Below are 25,673 nucleotides of genomic sequence, written 5' to 3' on the forward strand. Positions count from 1 at the left end.
GTTGTTTCAAGCAGGGGCCTTAAGTTCCAGCCCTGAAGTCTTAAGCCTGCTCGGTCTGTTCGATTCCTGCATACTGTTGGTCAACCTTGCACGCTGGCACATGAGGGCACTTCAGTGGTGCTTTCGCAGTCAATGATTTTAGCACAATGGAGATCTCAGGGAAGTGATCAGAATCTACAGAGACACTGTGGCGGATCTGTTATGGTGGGGTGTTTTAGGCAACTTGTCTCAGGGGAAGCTGTTTCAACCTACCTCTCCGGTGGCCACAGTGAAAACGGATGCCTCCACTCTGGGGTGGGAAGCTCATCTGAGGGATCTGGAGATCAAGGATCTTTGGTCTCCAGAGGAGAGATTGCTTCATATCAATCTTCTGGAATTGCGGGCGATGCATTTGGCTCTCAAGGCCTCTCTTCCCTCCCTTCGCGGTCAGTCAGTTTGGGTTCTGATGGACAACACTACCATGATGTGGTACATCAACTAGCGGGGAGGAATAGGGTTGTATCTTCTCGGCAGAGAGGGTTTGCAACTCTTGTCCTGGGCCCAGGACCATCAGATTTGCGTGATTGCAAATCCTCCGGCCCGGGTGCAGAATGTGCGTGTGGACAGTCTGTCTCAGTCTGCAATACTCAGCTGATCACGAGTGGCGTCTCCATCCGGAGGTGGTCCACCATATCTTCAGGATGTGAAGGTTTCCTCGGTTGGACCTGTTTACCACTCACGAGAACACGTACTGCCCGTCGTTTTGCATTCTCCAGTATTCTTTGGGGGAAGCATTGGGGGAAGCGTTTCAGCTAGACTGGGGCTCAAAGCTTCTTTACGTGATTCCTCCCATACCCTTGATTCCTCAGGTTCTGAGGAAGGTTCGCCAAGACTGGGCCCAAGTCATATTGATCACCCTGGATTTGCCAAGAAGGGTGTGGTACCCAGACCTTTATGTCTCATCGCATCCACTGATCTGTCTCCATCTCAGGGCAGACCTCCTCTAGCAGTCGCAGGGGCAGCTTCTACACCTCCACCTCCAGAGCCTACACCTTCATGCCTGGAGATTAAACGGGGCAACCTGAGTTCTATCTCTCCCACCGGATGTGGAGGGTGTTATTTTATCTGCCAGAAGACAGTCCACCAAATCTGTTTATTCCTGTCGATGGTCCAGATTTGTGAAGTGGTGTGGAGAAAGGTCAATTGATGCATGCCATCTTTGGGCGTCTTTGGGCCCTGCGGACTCGGTTGGGGGGCATAGGTCTTCGCTGCCGGCAGCTCCGGCCCCACAGGCCCCCCTTGGATCCAGGCCTTCTTTCGGCACCACTACCGCGTTTGGTGCTGGTCGGCTCCCCGGCTGGCGTCGACCCCGGCCTCCTTCCCGACGTGGACACGGAGCCGGACCATCATCGTCCGATGCTGGATCCGGCACCGGGTGGGGTTTTTATGCCCCTGCTCACTCCTGGGGTCCCTTTTCAACAACAATGGCACCCAGAGGATGAGGAGGAGGACTGGAAGGGGTCAGGTGACCCTTTGACTGACCAGTTGGACACTGAGCAGGACTGGAGAGAGGAACCGGGGGATGCCAGTGGTTTGGACACCTCCCCTGACCTTGGCATGTTGTCTCCTCCTACCGTGGCTACGGAGGAGGGAGCGTCATATGCAGTGGTGTTGCGTAGGGCAGCCGAGGCCCTCAACCTTCAGCTTCCTACGGTGGCAGTCAGGACTAAACTGACAGAGGTGCTTCAACCGGCGGCGAGCTCTTCGGTGCCCTTGCTAGCGTTTAATGAGGCCCTCGCAGCTGTCCTTGTGGGCACGTGGTCCAGCCCCAACACGGGTGCTCTCGTGGACAGGATGATTGCCTGACGCCACCGCCCTACACCGGGCAACCCCACTTTCCTCTCCCAACATCCCACCCCGGAAAGCTTGGTAGTTCAAGCTTCTACCTCCAAGAGCGCCTTCCCTACCGCTCCACCGGAAAGGGACTCCAAGAAGCTGGACCACCTTGGCAAGAACATTTTCTCTTCTGCCAGCTTAGGACTGCGGTCCGTAAACACCGCTTGTCTCTTGGGCCGTTATTCACACTCAGTGTGGGATACGGTGGCGCAAGTGCTGCCTCAGTTTCAGGAGGAGGCCCAGGCAGTGCTCTCCCAGGCTGTTGACGTTGGGAGAGATGCAGCAAAGTTTACGATACTTTGTGGGCTGGACACCGCCGACTCTCTTGGCAGGACCATTTCAACATTGGTAGCGCTTCGTCGCTACACCTGGATGGGGTCAATTGGCTTTTCAGGGGATGTCCAGAACACCTTGATGGACATGCCCTTTGATGGCTGTCGTCTTTTTGCCGACAACGACCTAGAGTGCTTCAAGGACTCATGGGCAAAGTCCTTGAGCCTCTCCACCCATCCGGCGCAGTCTGCTTTTCGCCTCTTTTGTGGCTACGGAAGGGGTGCCCCGCTACGTCCTACCCAGAGCCACAGGAAGTTACCCAACCTTCGCGCGGCCGGGGACGTGGAAACAACCGGCGTGGTTTCGGGAGCCAGCGGGCGGGTCAGTCCACCAACCCAGCCTCTGCAGCAGCCTCCAAACCCTCCTAGTCCGACCTTTCAGGCCCATCAAACGCCAGTGGGCGGCAGGATTCGCCATCACCTCCCCACTGGCGTACCATCACGTCGGATAGGTGGGTTTTGCAAATAGTCCGGAGGTGCTACTCCCTCCTCTTCGAGGCTACCCCTCCGGCCATGCCACCACAATGCCACCACATGACGGAGGATCATCTGACCCTTCCCCAGCAGGAAGTTACGACTCTCTTGGCCAAGGGAGCCATCGAGCACGTTCCTTTCCCAGAAGTAGGTTGTGGTTGTTACTCCCACTACTTTCTGGTTCCCAAGCAGGACAAGGGCCTGCGTCCTATCTTGGACCTCAGGAACATCAATCGCTTCCTCCGGAAGGAGAAGTTCAAGATGGTGACGCTTGCTCAGGTCTTGTCTGTCCTTGACCCGAAAGACTGAATTGTAGCATTGGTCTTACAGGATGCTTATTTTCACATCCCTGTCCTCCCGGCCCACCGGCGTTACCTACGGTTCACAGTAGGCCACTAGCACTTTCAATTTACCGTGCTCCCCTTTGGCCTTACCAGCACCCCTCGGGTGTTCACAAAAGTGATGGCGATGGTCGCAGCTCATTTGCGCAGATCAGGTTTCAGTCTTCCCCTATCTCAACGACTGACTGTTGAAAGCAGGCTCGCCCCAGGCAGTCGTCTCCCACCTCCAGACTACGGCCGACCTCCTGCATTCACTGGGGTTCTCCATTAATGTGACGAAGTCGCACCTGATTCCCTCTCAGAAGCTCCTCTTCATCGGATTGGTTCTGGACACGATGCGGTTTCGGGCCTAAAGCGCTAGAGGATGCAGCACTCTGCACAAGTCTAAATATCTCCTGCTTAGAATACTTTGTATAAAAGGCAGGCACTGCATCATTCCGCCTAGTGGAGTGGAATGCGTTTAAAGTCATCATTAGGGGACACTTCATTAGTGTAGTTACCGGCATGGGGAAGCAGTTAGACTAGGATATTTCGAGGGTCGAAAACGACCCTCTCTGTCTCAACACAATAGCTGTCTCCTCAGCTGGGGGTGGATGCCGGCTTAGCCAGGCGAGAGTACACGACCCTACTGGAGCCCCTGCGTTGTCTCAACAACGCTGCACACTCGGTCCGGACTCATTCTGGAGCGAACACATTTGGCACTGTGCTGGCCTGGTTGATTAATCAAGACAGCCCACAATGTCCTATCCTCTACAGCCGGCCAGGGACTTACACATGCAATTTTTACACAATTCGATGAGCTTCTATACACACAGCAGTGGGGATCACTCACTCATCTGTTGGGTCCCACCTGACCTGGCACTGGAGCTCAACGCGGCAATTACCTACCCCCTTTGAAATGTGAGGCCATCCGGTCGCTGGCATTGGGTAAAACTGCACGCCCGACAGACTCCCTCAGGAGCTTTATAAAACATACGCCACTCTGCTAGTCCCTCATCTTCAAACCCTACTGTCTCCCCCAGTCCCTCCGGGAGGCACTGATTGTTTCCATACCCAAGCCAGAATGTGACCTATCCAATCTCAGCTCCTACCGATCCTTGGAGATGCTTAACGTGGACAGCAAAATTCTTTCTATAATTCTGGCGGACAGATTTGTGCCATTGCTTCTGCACCTGGTCCACAAATACCATTGACTGCTTCGTAGCACTTTTTTTTTCTTTAAGCCATGTTGCACCGAAGCTCAACTGCTGTGCAATATGTAAAAAAACATTGACAAAGCCAATATATTTTGCATTGGCGAAACCTATTCGGTTTTCCAATGCTTATTTTAGATGGTGGCAGGTTATTCATTTTGGAAAAAATCAAGCATAGTTTTCAGTTTTAGTAATTTTTTTTGTCATGAGTAACTTTGCAAATGAAAAGCAAGAATCAAAGTATAAATTACATTAGTGTGCTCTGGAAGTGCACAGAGTAACATGTCTAAAAATGTATTGAGCCCATTAAAAAGAAGTTTATACCAATACTAGTTCTAATAAATTCATTTTTAGGTCTCGCCTAGCTATTGTGTAGCAATCGCTATGCAAGACTCTAGTAAGGGGCCCCCAAAAGTGCTCCCAAAAGTGGATTGCATGGCAAGAACGCGCACAATCACGTGCATCGTGCCGCCATGCAATCCACTTTTGGGAAGCGCTTCAGCCCACTGTCGCGTGCACCTACTTCAAAGGGTCCGCTCCCCTGCCTGGAATGCGCTCCCCCGCCCCTTGCCGCTTCAAAGCCCGCGTTTAGCGAGATTAAAGTGACACTTCAATCTGGGCGCGAGACTGACGTACAGCAGCGCACGGGGAGCTTGAGCCCACGGGAAGACACACGCTACTTTTGTCTTCCTTGTTCATGTGATTACATCAGGTCTGCAAACATTTAAAACCATCTCTGCCCACACCTGGAAATGTCGTCTAGCCTTTGTACTTTAATGTATTGAGGCATTCCAGGAGAGGACCGAATTGTATATACTAATGCTTGAAACGCCCTTAAACAATATCACTTTGGGAGATTCTCTCCACACGTTTAGAGAAACAATGGACATTCTAAACATTCCATCTATTAGCAAATTGTTTTCCTCCCCTTTAAATTAAATCTATACCAATACATTATAATGGAATGATGAAATTAACTCCTTTGCCTTCAATAATGTTTAGTACTGGGTGCGCTTGTTCAAGCTTCATGTGATATCACTTCCTGTAACCTCATGAGCGTTTCAAAAAGTGTCTCATGTCAGTTCGCTACTCCTGGCATTTTCATAACCAAATATCACAGACACAGCGAAGCCTTTGCAGTGAATACATCATAACATGCTGCTAAGATCGGCGTGGGACCAAATAACGCCCCTACTCGCCTTGCAATGGCAGGCCTCCTGCCCCATAAAGGTTACTCACCAAGGTGCGAGACTGACAATGTTGTCACAATGATCGATCGTGTCATTTCTCAGCAGCAGCTACTGTTATTTCATGGCCATTCCTCGACCGAGGACGAAGCTTTCTCTGCTCTGGAGTAATTTTATATGAATCACCTTTCAGATGTCTGGGAAATTATTTTGGAGGAATCCAGGAGGACCTCACAAGGAGGGCAGAGGGAGCATGTATAAGGCTCCAATGCCTTTCAACCCCCTGCTCGCCTCCAGATACATTTATAGATTCGTATTTGCAAGCAAGCCTGTCGTTACCATTATTAAACAGGCCGCTTGTATGGCCATGCCACTAGATGGCGCCATGCTTTCTCTTTCCATTAAGTATTTCTTTCAATACTTAAAAACCATCGTACTTAGCCAAAATGAAACAAGCACCCAGAAGACCCCGCAGTACGTTTTAGCCTTGGCATTGCAGGAATTTCTGACAATCCTGGAGTAATCTAAAAGCTGCAACCTGTGCTCTTGTCACTCCAAATGGAGACATCGTACCCCACTGCCTGCAATGGGATCGAGCCAGGCCCAGGCAACTTCTCCTGCACTAAAGGTGGTCTAAGGGGGCTTCGAAAAAAGCAGCTATGATGCTCAGACTGAAAAGAATCTTACAGTGTATTAAAAGGTTGTTGCGATTCTATCCAAAGCAATGTCTGAATCTAGTGATGACTTGTTATCTTATTAGAAGCCAGCTTGGATTGTGTGTTCACTTTGCCACTAGTACTACCCTAGGTGATTTTTACCTAGATATGGTCAGGTTTAGTTCACCAATCCTTTTTCACATTAACCTTAGATACAAAGGTCCTGACCTGCTTATTAAGGCAGCCAGGTAGATGACAAAACATGGATAAAGTGCAAACTAAAAGAATATGAAGTAATAATTGCAGGTTTGGGGCAGGTGCGGGGGCTGTAGTGGGGGTTGGTTATATCCAAATCAATAACTCAAGAATGTACAGATCTGTGAAATCCAGAGGCTGAATATTAACGAACAGCAGTGAAACAGTAGCGTCAACACGTAAAATGGTGGACTTCGACAAATACGTTTACTTGCTGCTTCTGACGAGCAGTCATTGACCTTCGCCGTTGCTATATTGAAGCAGTAGCACCAGGCTTCCAGGCGCGCGGTCGAGGAGCTGCAGACCTAGTCAGCACGAATACTGGAGAACCTTGCTTACTTCAAGGATGCTCCATCCAAGACTACAAGAGATGCAGTGGCTTCCTGTGGGGATCCTGTGCAGAATGGCCTTGGTTGCCTAAAAAAAAAACCTGCACAATTGTGGGTCTCCCTCTTTGCTAGACGTGTTAACATGCCAACTTTCTGGTACACATGTCTTGCACTGTGCAAGATTAATTCACTCGCTTAGGCCAAGAACTTTATACAGGATATTGTGAGGCTGTGCATTTTGGCTTCTGGTATGGAATTCATCACCTCCAATCATCTGCACTTCTGCTTATGTGCTCTACAGTCGGTAAAGAACTCCCTCTGCCTTATCTTCTCAATGGGCATCTCACTTTCACTGTATTTCAGTGTCCACTTTTCATATCTGACGTGACAGCGCGGCTGTCTGCAAGAAGTGTCGTTGCTAAGTCTTTAAAATATACATATAGAGACCTTTGGCTCCAGCAAGAGGAGTATTTCTCTCACCTCATGCTATTTTGTAGTATCATCCCACCTTCAAGAAAGTGCTTTCATTGGAATGCAATCATGCAAACCTTTATTGCGACTTTTTTTTGTAGCATTTGCCAAGCCAGTAGGGCAGGCTGTACTAGGATAAAGCACATTGTGCACGCAATGCTTCAAAACAGCATTTTTGACGAACCAGTGTGTTATCATACATTGGCACAGTATATCCAGACCTATTGGCTTTGCCAATCCTGGTTCTAACATGCATTGATGCCACCATGGAAGGTGATTTTGTTTTTTTCATACCGAAAGCAGAACATGCATGTCATTCACCAGGGACACCAAGCCATCCATGCTCACGCAGGAGGACATGAGGCCTGCAGCGGTGTCCAAAATTGAAATGATTCTTTAGGCCGATCCAAAGCCCTCCAAGCTACGATCACGAGAGTGACTGAGTGCTGCTTCATTTCTGAAATCCCAAAATATTTAACAGGAAATTAAGAAAGAATGACGGAGAAGAAGGTGAACTAATAATACCAGGAACAACACTTTGGGAGCTCGAACTGTGTGATTATCACAAAGAGCCTCCCTCTCTGTGCATCGGGCCAAACAAGAGGGAAACAAAAACTTACTCTGCTGCAGCCAGGAACTCTGGACACTCTCTGCAGCTCAATAAAATAGGGTGAGAAGAGTTTAATCGGGTAATAAAAACGTCCATTGAAAGCAGACCCCTAAAGTAATTTAACTCCATGAAACCGGGGGAGTAAAAAGGCCTGTTGAGGTAATGGCGGAACTGTCTGAAATACTAAACCATAACTAGGTTTCGAATATTTGGTAGGTATTCTGATGCGGTGGCGAGACCTCCGTACTGCAGTTACCCATTGCGGGGCCCCTGCCACAAGCGCGCCCCCACATGAGTGTGGAGGCCTTATAGGTACAAAACCCAACGCCTCCTGTGGCCATGTTGAACCAGTGGAAATCTGCCAACAATCACTACAACCAGCCCGACTTACATCTGATGCAATGATTAGATTTGGGTCTAAGCCAAGAATGGCATTTGTTCCAGGAGATAAAACCTACAGAGAAATAGGAAGATAAAACCCTACATGGTATCCGTGATCAATTTAAAAAACCCATAGAATGGAGAAAATATCCTTTCACTTTTTGAAAAAAGATAATTCTCCCCCTAATCTCACTGGACGAGAATGGGAGAGGCTGTTCTTCAGTTACTGTTTTTTATATTCTGTCCTAAATCATGGTTATCCATAGTTAATATATGGTCAGTCACGAAAACGTTGGTTCAACCTTGCTCCTGATAGCGTCTTTGTTTGTGGTAATTGTCCCAACATAGGCGCTTCCAGAATCTCCTGCCTATTTGAGGATAGAATGGATGTCTCAAGCCCCGTCAACAACTAACCTTGCCAAAAGGATTGGAATCTTGAGAGCTAGTTTACATGACTCCGGTCAACATGTGTGCACCAAACACAAGTTTCAAGGAGGATTGTAATCTATTAATGGCTGCATACATGGCATCCTTTAACAAAGCTATCACAGAAAAGCAGAACTTGCTCTTGGGTGGATTACATAGTAGAGAAATTCCCACGTTTGGAAATGTGGTGAGTAAACCTTTGAGTTTTTTTGAATGATGTGGTCAAGCTGGCATTGGCCATAAAACAGAAAGGATATTGGACCCCGTTGAATATAATCCCAGCTCCGGCGGCTTCTGACACATTTTGGCTGGGGATCCCAGCACATGTAGCATCTCACGCTGACTTGAAGACCAGGTACAGGCCATGCCATTTTACGATTGCTATCATATTTAGTAAAAAGAAAACATCATTTTTGAAACTACGGATGGTGTAAATACTACTTTTTCTGATACCATAGGGCGTGGATTTTCTGACTTTAATGTATTGAGGATTAATGTGTCCCTAGGATGAGGAATTAGACAGTGGGTGACCATATCTAGGTACCAGACTGGATCCACTGGCTAAATATGCTATGTTGAAACAGGGCTGAATCAAACTCTACTCGCTCTAGTTTTGATTGATTCCCAAACGGTGTGGATATCCTTAGCCAGTTTCTCTATTCAGAATGGCAAGTGTGGCTGACTCGTTTCTTTACAGAGACACAGCCAATGAATATCAGTCTCGCCCCCAGAGTCATTTGCACAAGTGGAAATAGGGTCAGTTTCACCAGATCCAAATAATCAGACTTAATTTACTGGCCGGCTCATGTACCTCTAGGCCTAAAGGCCTGGAAGCCGCATGCAAGATGCAGTGGGTCACGAAGAACCACCGGAAAACATGTGAACTCATAATAGAAATGCCATATTCCTTCATCATTGTCTACGAAACCTTGTCTTTATTTTAAAAGGGTAATGAACAATAATGGGGCTTTTACTGGTGGCAGCACCCTGACCATGCCAGGAGCTTGAATACTAGCTAGATGAACTGCTGCTACGAGCAGAAGGCAGTGAGACTGAATGTGCTACAGCCTTTGCACTGAGCACTCAACCTCTCTTGTAAGGGCACAGAGGGCAGACATATCCTTCTGCCTGCAAGCGGAGAGGTGTGAAAGAACGACTTGATGTCCCCAAATATCACCTTTCTATTCTGGGACACCCGGAGGAGTTTGATCTTTCTCCGAATAATCCTCAGGATTACTTCAGACATCCTATACAAGATCGGGAGAGCATCTCACCTTGTGTGACAAGTAATAAAATAGGCACACCGGCGTTTTAACAGTAAAAAAAACAAGCATTGGCATAGCCAATAGGTCTCGCCTTTGGGACCTTATAACAGTTTAACAATGCAACAGTTAATGTTGGTGCACCAAGGATATTGTGCTGCATAACTAAATACTTATAAGGTCCCAAAAGCGAGACCTATTGGCTATGCCAATGCTTGTTCCATGTCTCGCCATCACACTCTTCCTCCTCAATACTACTCAGTTGCATCCAGTGCTTTAAGTGAGCCGGGTCCTGCCGGTGCTTCTAAAAAGTTCTAAAAAGCAGGTACTGAGACGGGTCTCCATTTCTGCCCGCAGGATGGAAAAAAATATGAACTCTGCACAGTGCTACCCTTCCCTGCCTTTGAGGTAACTTTGGAGACTCCTTATAGTTCTTGCAGACTCATTATTACAGCACCGAAGCATTTTCAATATTGTATACAACGAATCCATAGTTAATGCTTATTTATCTTACGCAACTAACACCCATTGGCCAAGCCAATAGTGCTGGCTTGTGGTAGGTGTAATGTTACTTGCTGTATTATGTATGCATGCAATGACAGAAACAGCAAAATACAAGTCGGCCGCACACAACGCTAAGCACAGATTTTTAGCTTAGGTGTTTTTAAGTTAGCCTACTTCTTATGCGGAGCTATATGCCAAGGAGCACATTGTGCATGAGGGTGAGCCGGGGTTTCTTGTGTGATTTTTTACTTGACTAATAGTGCTTCAGAAAGGCTTCATCTGCAGACAAGTGCGGCTAGAACTGGTGATTCTTAGCACACACACACGAGGGATAAAATGAAGCTCCTTTGCAGGTACATGCTGTGGCATGATGCTAGTGTCTCGTTCGGTAAATCTTACAGCAATTTTAAAATTGATTGTAAAGAATGCATGCAAAATTAGTTACCCGTGGCTGGCTCCTTTTGGAAGCCACTGAAAGTTCGCAAGTTTAAACCGCTTACTTTACATGACAATTTGTGTGTTTTATGTATGACATTCTCATGCAATGTAATTCATTTTCATTCCTCTGCATGTATCCTGGCCCATAGAAGCGATGCGTGACATGTAGCAGGAGAGAAGCACATTGAGCAAGCAGAATGAAGTCACCTTTTCACTGACTATTGGCTGCAGTATTTACCATTAGCGGAAGTGAGTCAGGATACTGGCATACTTATGGTTCATTCAGTTGAGCACTGCCGCCCACGTCTGGTGTGACCATCTGTTCCCATGCATGGCGTGTCACGCAGTTTGGTGCTTACTTTCCCTACATGTTTAAGAACAGTATATGTTTCAGCACCCACGCTAATGTGCTGCATAGCTAAATACATATAAGATCCCAATAGCGAGACCGATTGGCATTGCCAATGCTTGTTTAGAAAGAGTCCACAATACAGTGTAAAAGCTAACGCGGTGCGACTGATTGTCTGTTCGGATGAAAGAGAGTGGGCCCAGGCGAAGAAGGGCCCATCTTGGCCCGGTCTAAGCCCAGGCACACGCCCGGGCATGTCCCGTGCTGCGGAAGGTGTTGGTGAGTTACGTAGCATTCCTTGAAGCTTGCTGGACCCAGTGCGCGCTGGGGGATAAAGGTCCACCCCAGCGCCGATTTGAAAAGCAACTGAAGTGGGCAGGGAACAGCAAGTGGTTACCCGTGCTGCCAGGAGGTGTTGGCGGGTTAAGTAGCGTCCAGGGAAGCTTGCTGGCCACATTGCACGCTGGGGGACGAAGTCCCACCCCACTGCTGATGTGAAAACCAAATGAAGCGGCCAGGGACAGCAACTGGTTACCCTTGTTGCGGGAGGTGTTGGCGGGTTTAGTAATGCCCAGCGAAGCTTGCTGGCTCCAATGTGCACTGGGGGATGAAGTCCCACCCGAGCGCTGATGTGAAAACCAAATGAAGCGGACAAGGAACAGCAACTGGTCCGCAGAGTTATTCTACATTATATAAAGAAATACTGACCAGTATCGCTAATTCTATCGGCCAAAATTTCCCAAATATATTATGATTTACTCATAAAATATTTCCTAGTTCACAATATGTGAAAGTAAATAGCATTCAAATCGTATGAACCATCTATTCTGCTGTGGCGTTCCTCAGGAATCCAACTTTTGCCCGATGGAGCTTGTGTGTTTGATGGTAAACACAGAAGGGATAAGCATACACAGATACACATGTGGCACCTAAGAATCTCTTACCCAGTAGACCTTAAAACTCTATGAATGAATTTTCCCTAAAACATAACCCCAATTTAGTGAATTTCTCCTCCTTTAATCTACCACTTGCTGACTTCCTGTCTGTAGGAAGCCGGCTCTGCAAATACTATACCAAAGTAAGGTATAGTGTGCACAGTCCCTTCAATCTTTAGAGGTATAGCAGAGGCTAAAGTAGATAATACTTTACTCTCTTTTGTGGTAGTGTGGTTGAGCAGTCAAGCTTATCGGGAGGGTAGTGTTAAGCATTTGTTTTACACACTTAGACAAGAAATGATGTCACACACTTTATAAAAAGTTGTTATATTATTTTATTTCTAGAACCATGCCATACTTAGTAGCAGGTAAGTGATACTTCATACAATGTTACTGTTAGCAATACAGTAAATACTGGTTTTGTAAGAACATTCAGATTACTTTTTTAATACTGAAAACGATTTGTAAACTGTTAAATGCTTGCAGTTACTTTTTGATTACTTTTAGATTACTGTTCAAGTTGTTGTATTACACACTCCTAACACAGTATACACCACACAGGACATTTGTAAGCAGGTTAACCCTTGTGCAATAGGTTACTTTTTGTGCAGCACAAGGCAGTTCAACACTTTAGAAAAATTCTCAGAGAAAACCCACCATTGAGTACTATGGGGAAAACTAAGTGTTAGGTTACAGGTCAGTGAAACGGTTTCGGAATTGAAGTTTTAGGGGGTAGAACCTAGGTTCCCCAAGGTTCAGGATGGCACTTAAGGGGAACCACCACCACCACTAGGGCGGCCGGGTGCAGAGTGCAGGGTGCCAATGTTAGCAAATGGGGTTAGGGGGCACCTCGTTTGGGGGCTGCTCATGGGCAGGCCATTCAGTCTTGGGAGCCAAGCTCCTAGGGTAAAGGTCAGGGCAAAGGGGATCTCAGGTCCACATCACCCACGACCCAGAGGTGGCCGGGTGCAGAGTGCTTAGGAGGTGTTGGGAGCCCAATGTAATCCTATGGAAGTTGCCTGTTTGGGATTTTGGCTGCAGGCTCGGTCCAGGAAGTCTTCTGGGAAGAACCAACAGCTGGGCAAGTAAGTTGGATAGCTCGGGATGTAGGTACACCTCAGGTCCTCTTCTCCAGGGCACAGGGTGGCCGGATGCATTGATGCCTTTTGAGGTTGGGTTTCACCTTACCGGGCCACTCGCAGTTGGTGGGGGGGTCTCCATGCAGGTGACTTTAGAGTGTCCTGGAGGGGTCATCCCACGGTGGATTCGGAATCTGGAGCGCTGGGGGACTTCACTGGGACCGGTGGGCTACTAGGACTCAGGCTGTAGGCAACGGGTGCAGTGGTGGATTCAGGCATCGAGTTTCTTCGTCCTCAGCAGGCTCAGAGTCTTTGGAGTTTCTTTTGAACAGAGCTGCAGTTTGCAGGAGATCTGGTCTTTGTTGAAGGCAGTCAGTCCTCCCAGAGTTTCTGGAGGTCGCTGGCTGCAGGACAAGTTGAGTTTTGCCACAGGATCTATGGAAACTACAGACTGGTCTGTAAGGCTGCGGCCAAGTCAGTTCTTCTCTTCAGTCTCCTCGGCTGTGCTACTTTTTCCACCCTTCTTCTTCGTAGGTTGCTGGAATCTAGAGTCCTGGGTTCGGGCTGCCCCTTAAATACTGTGTTTAGGGGGCATTTTAGGGGTCTCGAGGTAGTAGCCAAAGGACTACTAACCTTATGTGCTAACCCCACGTGGGGGAGTGGGCACATTCCCTAACCCTGATTGGGGGATGCCCTCCATCAGCAAGATGGTGGGTATTGAGGAGTGGGCTTCACTTTGCCTTCCCCACCTGAAGAGTGAGGTTGGCAGAGGTGGGCACACCTCCCAGGCTTGCTAATTTTTCCCGCCTGTCTTCCCGCCCAAATTTGGGGAGAAGACTGGAAGGAGGGCTCTTCCTGCTAGTAGGAGGGACAGGGGTCACAGTGCAAAGGCACTTATAATATCTAAGAATGGACTTTAAGCCCGATCACGAGTTTGGTGCAGCATCGCCGGCTCCGCTGTGCCAATCCCGTGCAAGGACAGCCGACCGTATCATGAGTTGAACAGCCTTTTCCATGGCGGTGCCTGGAAAACAGGCACCTCAATTGGAATGGCAAAAAAGTTCCAACACGGCATGGATGTGGACGTCCATGCCGTGTTGGAACTTTGTGGGGATACAGACAGGGGGGTACATGGTGTGCCCCCATGGTTGAATCTCCACAGTGAGGGACACATGGGGGCCCCCTTTGTTGCTGCTCCGCCAGCCTTTTCATGATGGGGCTCCACCATGAAATGGCTGGCAGAGGAGGAACTCAAAATATGCTGAGCGGGACTGCGCCAGTCCCCGCTCTGCATATTGCATTCTGGCGCTCCTGTGTCTGCGCCAGGGAACAACCGTTCCCTGGCGCAGTAGGCAGTCCACCACGGATACGACTTACAGAGTTGGAATCAGCAAACCGGTGGACCGCCGCTCCTGCGCCACCGCAAGTCTGGCAGTCGCAAGACCACCAGACTCGTAATCAGGCCCTTTGATATTATAGGGGCCTATATGCTCATGCCAATAGGTCCTCAAATGAGTTATAGTGTTCCCTGCCTTAAGGGTGATTTACCTATGCCTCATGCACTGACTGGTAGGCATGCTAGACAGAGGTGTGTGCGCCACATCGACTCTTCACTTTTAGCTGCACCAAAATACGCAGGGTGCAATGGCAGTGGTGCATGTTTGTGGTGAGAGGTCTCTGAGGGTTGCTTAATACATGCTGCAGCCCTCAGAAGCCTTTCTCTGGCTACCATGCTCTTTGGTACCATAATTACCCACTACAAGGGACTTACAGGTAGGCCAGAGTTGTGCCACTTGTGGTAGCAATGGTACAGTTTAGGGACAAGAACACAGGCACTGGGAACCTGACTGGCAGGGACCCAGGTCACATTCTGTCAACGTGCAACTGAAATCTGGCAAAAAGTTGGAAGGTTACTGCAACAGAAACCCACTTTCTGTTTTCCAATCCTAAATGACTTGGAGTTACCCTATATTTAGTCCCTGCAGCAAAGAGTTTGAGTTTCAACCTGAATCAGAATATTACCATGTCTGCAGATATCTCGTAATTGGCCAAACCTCCCAATTTCAACTCCAACTTGTAACAAAAGTGAAACCAGCCATGTCACCTAAACATTTCAGAACCACTTGGGAGGCAATGATCCGCTCACCCCTTGATGGGGAAGTGCCTTACTCACAGGTCTGCCCTCAAATTACACTAGCTCCTCTCCTAGCCACCTTGGACATAGCTTCCCGGAATGTAAGTGAGGCAAAGAAGTTGGACAGCATCACTCCCATCTTGAGCAACTTCCATTGGCTTCCTCTGGATGCCAGAATCCAATTTAAGATTGCATGCTTGAACTACAGAGCTCTTCCTTGAGGCCAACACACCTACTAAATGATAAACTCCTGTTTATAGGAGGAGAAACAAATATTAGGAACAAATTTCAATCTTAACTGTTATGGACTATCCCAAACGTAAGGAAAACAGAAACTCTGAACTAAGCCTCCTTGTTTGGCCCTAAAGTCTGGAACAGCCTTGCCGAAGATCTCAGAAAAAAATAAATTCCTGCTCTTCAGTAGGACATGAATGCTCATCATATGTTCTCTTGTCTCTCTTATCTCGCTTGGAACACCATGGGCTTTCATTATGGGTTGCACAGTATTGGTATGGATAAAACACGTGATAAATTAGCATGCAAAGTAACTGTTGCTGTGCTGTAAATCCAACCCAGTACTGTGCAATGGAATGGGGTACTACTGCGTGAAAACAATTTTGTCGATTCGGTAATATCACACATATTCCCCAATTCTGTTTCATTTAACATATACATTTACCAGCTGCTCTGTGCAGTTGGTAAATGTATGTGGCAGACCTACCAACTCACATGGTGCCACCATGTAACACACACAATATCGGCTTCCATCACACGGTGAGGAGCAAATCTAACACGGTTGAAGTGAAAACAAGCTGAGAAACCACTGTAAACAGTGGATTTCCAGCTCGTTTTCTGAGGCTTTGAACTACTGATGTCAATTAAGAGGTGTGAAAGCACCCCAGGACATCAGCACCAGACTTAGAAAGATTTGTTTTGTTTTTGGAGGAAGGGGTTTGGGGGCAGGGTTGGGGCACAAGTGCCTCTTTGGTACTTTTCGGCAAGAGGCCTCGCCCACTCTAAGGGCCGCCCCTGTGTGATTTTTAGGTTTTGGCTGCACAGCGCTTGCACTGTGCTTGTGAAATCTCTTGTATTTAATATATCTTAAAAGGGTGCTCTTATCGGTTCACAATGCAAAGTTACTGTGTTCCTTCCCTATTGTGTGTATTTTTTTTTTGTGTTAACTTCCCCTGGCTGCACGCATTTACGATACTTCTACTAAATTTGTTAACTGTTTCAGCCCATTTACCGTCAAGATGAGATTTCATCCCACGTTAAAAGCAGATAGCTTCCAACAGTATGCTGAAATGCTTGCTTTTTAGTTTTTGCCTGCACATCGCTTGTGCTGTGCTTGTAAAATCTATTGTATTTAATATAAATCTTAAAAGGGGAGTACAACCCGCCCCCTTGCTTTCCTTGCTTTTCATTAGTTCCTGTGCTTGCCACTTAATGTATCTCCATTTCTATTGGCTGTAGCATACTGTTTCCTGTTGTTCCTGTGTTTCCCTCGTTTGCTTCTCTTATCGGTGTCCAAGTACTGTTTCCATTCGCTTTTGTGGAACTATTTTTTTTAAGGTTTTACACACACAGCGCTTTTTTTAGATTCTTCTCCCTTGTAGCTGCCTCCTTCATCGTCCTCTTGTCTTATCATGATGCACATGCAGCGCAGCGTGCCCGCACACATGGCATTGCAGCATCTTCCTTATCGATCACTGTTGCTGCGAGCTCATTGGCAACTTAGAGAGCTGCGGGTAAACTGGCTTGCTAGAGGTCAGGAAATCGGGAGCCGTATTCCTATCCTCATTCATTTGGCTTTCGGCTCTAAGGGCACTTTTATACTCATCTTTTATAACGAGCGCTTTAGCGGTCCACTTTCTTGAGGGACGATTACTCGAGCACTCCCCAATCATTTCCACAAAGGCTTCATGCGAATCCAGGTGAGCTGTATCACCGATAGCCAATTCACTGTGACATCTCATACCTTCTCCACTCCCCCATAACCAATTCCGATTTCTTTTTGATTCTATAACTTCTGTTCATTTTATTCATATTTCCCAAGATTATGATTTCTATATTGCTTTTCAATTAGAGCACACATGTTTGACTAGTGAATTTGGCTGTCATCATAGTCGATCTGCTTGTTACCTGTACAGATGAAGCACAGCAATTAACTACTATAACCGTCTTACGTTCTGTTTTTTAAAGTTGATAAAATATTACAGTATCTATAACATTTTTCAAAAGGGTCTCACCATTCCAAAAAGAAAACATTAATGGAAGAGGACTGGCTTTGGGGTTATTCATATAACATGAATTAATGTTATTTACTTAAGCACATTGATGCTTATATCTGACTTGTTAGGTAAAGGCTGTAACTCCTGCACTCTCCATTTCACTCTGTTTTTATTTGCAGAAACCCTGTTTGTATTATGGAAGCATGTCTGTGTTATCCTGACCATTGCCCTTGGACGCAAAAGCTATCATTATCCATCAGCAAGTTAACTATATGGTTTCTAGATGAGAGGGGATATTTAGTTGAGTGTAAAAATGTGGTGCAAACCTATGTTAATATCCACCATATTGGTCTGGGGGTCAAAGCATTCCACCGCTGAGGTACATTGATTTTTATGATCTACCATTGTGTTTGGACAATTTAGAACTAGCTTGATTGATTGCAACAGGTAATGTCCCACACCTTGATTGCCTTCATTCATGCACCACTCACCCTGCACAGAGAGCACTCACACCGTTCTCCCTACACTCATACACTGCTCCCATATCTCTTAACTCATTATTAATCCCGTAGGCGAAACCTAATGCATTTACTAATGCTTGTTATTACTTAGTTCTCTCTCGAGACAGTCCAGTCTCACTTGGCAATCCTGAGATGCTGTGGTGAGTCGGGGATGGAATTTTTTGAACGCTGAGATGTTCCATGTCGTAACCTCTTGGCCCATCTGAGCCGTGACTTGTGTTCCTTTCATCCTTCTCTAATGGCAGTCTGAATTTGCTACTGGAGTGATGATCCCCGAATAGCACACAGTTGAGTGGGGTGTTTGTCGGTAGTCCCTTAGAAAGGAGTAAATTGACTGTTCAGAAGATTCCCTATTGGCAGAGGCAATTCTGATCACTTTGTTCAATGTCCTCATGTAGCATTCAGCTTCCCCATGGGCTTGCAGCCACATGGGGGTTATTTTTTGGTGGCTGATACCCATGGACGTGAGGTAGGATGCAATCTCCTGCCCTTGAAAGGGAGGGCCATTGTCTGTCCTTAGTTCTTTAATGAGACCATGGGTGGCCATTATCTTTTCTAGCTTCGGAATGACTTCTGCTGCACTTAGGGATTATAAGACCTCAACTTCTGGATATTTCGAGTAGTCATCGATGACCACTAAAGAGTGTCTCCCATCTGGGAGGCTCCCAAAATCCATGCTGGCGCATATCCAGGGACCCTTGGAACCTGGTTCGATTATTATGGATGCTGGAGGGCTTTATTCTCCCGACGCTTGACACCATGATCAGGTGTGCACGGTGTCCTCTACTTTCTCATCCATCAAGGGGAACCACACCTTGGTTCATAGGCGGCCTTTAGTTTTCACACTCCCCTGATGTTTGGCATGTGCCAATAGTATTGCTCTATCAACTAACGACATGGGGATAATCAGGCGATGGCCACGCAGTAGACATCCGTTAGGATCAGCACTTAGCTCCTGTCGTACTTGGTATAGGCTTTCCAACACCCTTCAAGTCTCCGGGGTAAAGAGAGTCCACTGGTTTTTCAGCTGGTGCCACTTATTTGTCCTCACAGCCTCTAGAGCTTTTTTCCGACATTCGTCTTGGGAGGTGGCTCAGCATAGGTCCATTGACATGGGCAGGGGGCAAAACCTGTCCACCACATACCACACATATTCTTCCGTCTCCTCCGCATCCTCTTCTTCATTGGGCATGGCTGCCCAAGGATGTCAGGACAGGTAGTCAGCGGGCTTGTTCGCCCCGGGGTGATACTCAACTTTACAGTCATACTCCTGCAGTTGGAGCATCCACTTTTCTATCTTGGGTGGTGGTTTTGACGCAGTCCCAATGAACAGCGGGATTAGAGGCTTGTGATCAGTTGTGATGAGGAATGGCTTTCCATACACATACAGATGGAAGTGACGGCACCTCCAATGAATGGCCATGGCCTCCTTTTCAATCTAAGAGTACCTCTGCTCAGTGTTGGTCAGTGACTGGCTTGCAAAGGTCACTGGCGCCCACTCTGCCTCTTCGCCAGGCTGCTAGATCAAGACAGTCCCCAACCCTCAAGGTACTGCGTCCACTGCAATCAGAGTGTTCTGTTGAGGATCAAAGTATCGTAGGGTTGTGAAGCTGGAAAGGGCATCATTGGTAGCTTGAAATGCATTTTCGTGTTCTGGACCCCACGACCATGAAACTGAAGCTTTGGTCAACTCCCGTAGGGGTAGCGTTAGCAAAGATAGGTCTTTTATGAACCGGCCACAGTAGTTGACCATGCCAAGAAAACTGCGCATCTCGGTCACACTGTTTGGAGCTGGTGTATCTTTAATGTTTTTCACCATCTCCGGATCTGGGGCCACACCCTCTGAGGAGAATATGTACCCGAAGAATTGCAACTTCTGCTGCAGTAATTCACATTTGTTGCAGTGGAGTGAGTCCTGAGTCCTGACTCCTTTGAAGCACTAGTCGAAGTCTGGCATTATGTTCTGGTATCGACTTGGCGTGGATCAAGATCAAGATTTCGTCGCTGAAGCTCACCACCCCCGGAAGATCAGCAAGGAGCTCTCGGATGGTGTCTTGGAAAACTTCGGCCGCACTGGATACCCCAAAGCTCAGCTGCCGGTGTTGTCACAGACCGAGATGTGTGGAGAAGGTTGTTATGAACCTTTGTTCTCCGTTTAGAACTAGCTGGTGGTATCCAGAGAAAAGATCAAGCTTTGAGAATCAGCTGTCTTCACTGAGCTCATCAATGAAGTCATCAATAGTGGGGGTGAGATGCTTCTCCCATTTGATGGCAGCATTAGGTAGGCGCATAGCCACTCAAATCCTCACCTCTCCGGGTTGTTTCGGCTTTCTTGCACGAACAATGGGTGATACCCAGGGAGTGGGGCCCTTTACTTTTTCTATGCCTGCAGCTTCTAGTTTGTTCCGTTCCTTTTCCACCAGAGGCCTGAGGTGAAATGCGATGCGTTGATGTTGAAGCGCCACAGGCTGGATAGACGGGTCTATGTCCAAGTGTATCTGCTTCCCTCGTAAAGATCCAATGCCATTGAAGACTTCAGGAGAGACGTTCGGGATGTGACTGACCTCTTCTTGGTGTATCCCAAATGCAAAGGTAACTATGCCAGGGATCCGCTGACCAGCATCCTAATAGCATGCCGTGACCTTCGTCCGTCACATACAGTTGTAACTGAATGTACGTTTGTGGTCTTGAACTGGCCTCTGATGACTAGTGGTCGTTTCTTTCCATACGTAAAAACGTTGGTCTTTCTTGGAGCTACTGACGGCGGACGGTTCATCTTTCCGTAGGCCTCTGAAGACATGATATTAATGGTAGCCCCCGTGTCCACTACCACAGTGGAGAAGTGTCCAACCACTGTTATGTGGCATTGGGGTAACTAGCTCGATGGTTGGGCCGCTGTGCCAATAGTGAAGACTGAGTGGACGGTGTGTTCTTCACTCTCATCGTCATCTATGTCATTGCTTATTTCCTGGACCTCCTGGATATTGTTGACTGTGGATTTCAGGGTGCCCTTTACTGGAGCGGCATACCTTCATGAAGTGATTCAGTTTCCATACGCTGAGCACTTTTTGTCCCTTGCCGGGCACTCCGAGGGGCGATGGGATGGTCCCCCACTGTATCTGCATGACCGTGTTATCGGATATCTTCCTTTGTTTGACTGCACCGGTGCGCTGGCGGTGATGACGTTAACTGGCTCCGTCTTGACAGGTTTTTGAAGTGCAGCCTGCTCTCTCGATAATTCCTTGGGTGAGGATGTCCGGTAGTAATTTCCCGGACTCTTCGAGGATCCTTTCTTGCAGTTTCGCAGAGGCACTCCCTTGAATGATCTGTCCCCTTATCTCTTCTGTCTTGCCGTGAAAACCGCATGTGCTGGCTAGCTCTTTTAAGCGCGCATAAAACACATCCAAGTACTCTTCTGACTGTTGTCTCGCCTGCCTGAATATGAATCTTTCATGATCTTGATTCGCCATAGGCTCGGAGGGAGCTTCTAGGGAAAGTCATATTCCAGCTATTTGTACTCCATGTTTTATTAAACTAATAGCAAATAATGTAATATTATTCACTATTAGTATAATTTAAAAAAATGACTAACAAAAAGGAGACTGAAGCCCTCACCAACGTCCATAAGGACGAGCTGCTTTTGTTCCTGGCACTGATTTTGCCATTGCTGACACTAGGGGTCGCAAAGGCAATACCAGGGGTCACAAGGGGCATGCCAGGAGTCGCAACAGCGACCTCCTAAATGACGTCAATTGAGTGTGGGGGGGGGGGATGACACCCGAAACACTCCCTCAAGCTACCCCCCTGAGTTTGGTTGCTCACTTGAAAGAAGATTTGTACTTTGGTTTTGTTGTTCTTCAGAGCTTTCTTCTGTGATCTTTTACCTTGTGTTTTCACTCAGACCCTTCCCTCCCCCAATTATTTTGTGAGAGGTTCACTAATACAGAGAAAGAGGATTCATTAGAACAACTTACTTTCGGTAGGTTTTGGTAAAGTTGTTACTAATGGATATTTATCTTCTCATAGATTTCATATTGCCTTCCCATTTTTTAGTGATAGGAATATTATTTATATATTAAACTCTGTATTTTTGTTGTTTCTGGCTTTAATTTGTCTAAAAGGTGTGGAATAAACTAAGCAAATTAAGCAACGGGATTGCAGGAAGATGGAGAGACATCAAAAAAACTACCATAGAAGTTGAATCATTTGTTCTTTTGGCTGCTGTTTACCGATGAACTGTAGTGAGTTCACGAAGCCTGCAATTGTGTTCCGCAGCCTCTCTTTAAGTGCTTTGAGACTACTTCATGATTCTTACTTTGGGGTTCTGAGTGAACACATTGTCAACTTGTACTTCACTTTTGTTGTCTGTGATGCCACTCTGAACCAATCACTTAATATCAGTCTTTTTGTCCATTCTTAGCTAAGCACAGTTCATTAATGTGGCTGTGGTGGTGCTTCATAATGCATCAGTAGAAAAAGATGGTGTTACCGGTTAGTCATTTGGTCACACAACAACCAGCAAAAATGTTTTAGCTAAAGACGATAGACCTCTTGTTCATCATTTTAAAATTCTTTGTGGTACATTCAAACAGTATTTATATTTTGTGCATGATAAGGAATATTAGTTTATGTAAATAAATTATCGTAGCCTAAGTTTAATCACATGTTGCACACTTTTACAACTAGAAGAAACATAAGAAAAACATGTTCTCACCTGTTCTTTATTATCTGTGTTTCTCCATGCAGAATGCTTGCCTGCTCCATCTCAGGGTCTCCTCCTCCCCATCTCAGCATTTCCTGCAAGATCATTACCTTTGTTGGCACAAATCAATCTTAATCCCATCCTGGCAGCAGGTCCACCGGCAGACTATCACTCTGACTCTGCTGAATCCATGGATGAGATCCCTGTTGCTCAGACCTGTCTTGGTAGTGCCGAAGTGCCCAGTTACAGCCGCAAAAACCATCATTACGCTAAGAGCAGTTTGGGAAACTTTCAAAAGAACATGATTCCTGCAAGGCAAAGCAGAGGTGAACATCCCAGGAATTCTCCAGAGCAATACTCAAAGAGGAAGAGTTTCTTCCGATCCCTGGACCCGAGACAAAAGTTTGAACTGTCCCCAAAGATGCCCTCAGTCTTTGTAAGTGAAGGGAGTGCACAGTTGCTTGACCCTAATTTCAGCTCAAGAGTAAGCCCAAAGGAAGCACTGTCTGAACATCACAAAAGGAAATGGCCTCATGCGAGCCATAATGGACCTCATGTACCCACCGTTGTCAGAAGTGAATATTCAGATGTGGGCAGCCATATCACAATGGCATAGATCATTCTTCTCAAAGTAAGCCTATTATTAAAATAAAACATCTAAGCACCCATTCGTGGACAAAGAATTCCCTTCTGATGGAAAGCAATTGAAGAATGCGTCTTCAATTCATTTCTTTTTAGAACCTTTAAGCCAAGCTCTATGAGGGCAAGCACTGTCATGGAAGAAAAATATCACCTTCAGAATGAGCAGAACTCTGAGAAACGTGTTGCCTTTCGATTTCTTCAAGGACGACTAGGCTGTTTTGTTCCTGTTGAAGGCTGTAACACATGCCTCAGTCATGCAAGGGAAGAAGCAGATGTGAAGTTAAGTTTTACAAGGTTTGCGCCTTCTTGTGGTGTACATTTGTACTAAAACTAGGAACATTGATGGTCTGTGGAAAGTACTTAGTCGTTCAAAACTATTTTATGATACTACTACATAGCCAACATCTAAATCCTTAAAGGTGCTTGGGGGCTAAACTTCTGAATGTTTTGCAGTACTGTGTCTCACATCCGTAACACTGTGACTTGCTGCAACATAGGTTACAATTTGTAAGAAGAGGGTGTGCTTTACAAGACACACACTCCTCTTTAAGTGTCTCACGTGTATTTTTACGGAACTCTTCAGGGGTGTCTCCCGAATGGCAGGGCAATTACCACAAGCACTGTTACCACATGTCATTTAACTCCAGCGCAAGGACCACCACCAAGAATCCTGAAAATTGTCCAATAGTTTGTTTTCACACTTGTTGAGGATTGATTGAAACTAGCTTGTTGTCCTCAAGCAATTAACTATAACATGCTGCATAGATTGATTTTTCACTAAATTTGTAGTTCATCACCTTCTCTTTGGAAGAAGAAATATAATCAGCCTCGCAATGGATTTGAGAGAAAACATCACTGATTGTCTGAACTCAGGAACAGCCCACGGCGCAAGAAAAGGCCTTTGCTTGGCCCATTTAGATTACCTGTTCTGGCTTATTTCTCTCAGAATTTGAAGACCGGCCTTCTTGCACATTCAGGTGCCCTGCTTTGAACTGGTGTGTTCTGGGTAGAATTAATCTTGTTTCGATATTGACTGCTTAGCTAGCCCGTACATAATTTTGGGGCCCAGGTAACACATTCTTCATTTTCCAGCTACATCGTGTAGTATATTTAGAGCTTGTTTGATAAGGATGTTATTCCATTTAAAAAAATCGCATTTTACAATGCCAATATTATAAGGATTTTTACAAAGCATTGGAGTGCTGTTCCCAAAAAAGCGGACTAACACCATGTTGTCATTGACCAACACTATGTAAATTCAGAAAAAGTTGGGAAATATCTTAACCTCCAAATTTCTATTCCACAAATATAATGCATCTGTTATTATAGCTATTTTCCTCTTTCCTCCATTTTTGTTTTACATGGTACTTGTCTTTCCACCTTCCAAATGACTAACGTCCTGTAATTGTATTTGATTGTGCACTGTTGGCAGAAGAAGACTGATATTCGTTGATACGCCTGGCATTCCAATATCTACCATTTAATAAATATGTTTTTATCTTCTCCCTTCCAGTGGAGGTTCTCTAGAAATTTTTACGGATTTTGTTTACGGCCACTGTCTTTGACTTTTTAAATCTGTCTGACAAAGGGATGAGAATGTGAAAACGAACACACTATTTGGTGGTGGTGGTGGTAGTAGAGAGCACAGCTAGCAACCTTTTAATTCAGATTCAAGCAATTTGGCATGACTGTCAACATTATGGTAACTTTTACGGCAGAACAGAAATACAGCAACTCTGTTTTAGAAATTAGTTTTCTGCTTGCATAAGGAATAGAGCTAACTACTTTTGTAGGTACACCGTATTCCACAACGACTTTATACTGAGGTAAAAACTAAGCAGACGACCTGGGTACCATATGTGCTGCTCGCGTCATACCAAGCACAATAGATCGATTTATCCTCAGCTAGGATCCATCTCCCTCATTTGAAAACTTGGTTATCTAGACAAGCAACAAAAACAGGGCAGCATCGTTTTATTTGTGTTTCAGTAATACAGGCGAAGTTTGGATCAAAACTTTTTTTGCTCCATGTACTAATATGCATGTAAACAACATGGTTTTACTTCATGTTTATGTTTGTGCAAAACACAATATCTTACTCATTTATCCTTGTTGATATGGACTCTATATTTTACCACTAGATAGGATAAGGGAACCTACAAAAATACCTCACTTTTTATGTATTAGATTTAAACACTGAGGCCCACTCTAATTTCTGTCTGAACATTAGATATGTAACAGCAGATCTCCTCCAGGTAAATTACTATGAATTAAAAAAAAACACAACTGTGGCAGCATCTCACCATTCTGGGATATGAGAAATACCCTTTGCTGTCCCACACATTA

At 46.2% G+C, this 25,673-nt stretch overlaps 1 protein-coding gene across 5 annotated transcripts in view; it reads left to right on the top strand.

The window, feature by feature from the left end:
* The window catches only part of ZDHHC1 (zDHHC palmitoyltransferase 1), a 477,328-nt gene extending 452,471 nt beyond the window's left edge, over positions 1-24,857 (top strand). For all 5 annotated transcript variants that reach the window (XM_085639635.1, XM_085639633.1, XM_085639636.1 and 2 more), the window contains one exon: positions 22,730-24,857. In XM_085639635.1, the coding sequence (XP_085495761.1) occupies positions 22,730-23,301 (572 nt within the window). In that variant the 3' untranslated portion in view covers positions 23,302-24,857. The remainder of the gene's footprint in view (positions 1-22,729) is intronic.
* Positions 24,858-25,673: the final 816 nt, after the last annotated feature.

Source organism: Triturus cristatus, chromosome 12, assembly GCF_964204655.1.
Source record: "Triturus cristatus chromosome 12, aTriCri1.1, whole genome shotgun sequence".
NCBI classification, from domain to species: domain Eukaryota; kingdom Metazoa; phylum Chordata; class Amphibia; order Caudata; family Salamandridae; genus Triturus; species Triturus cristatus.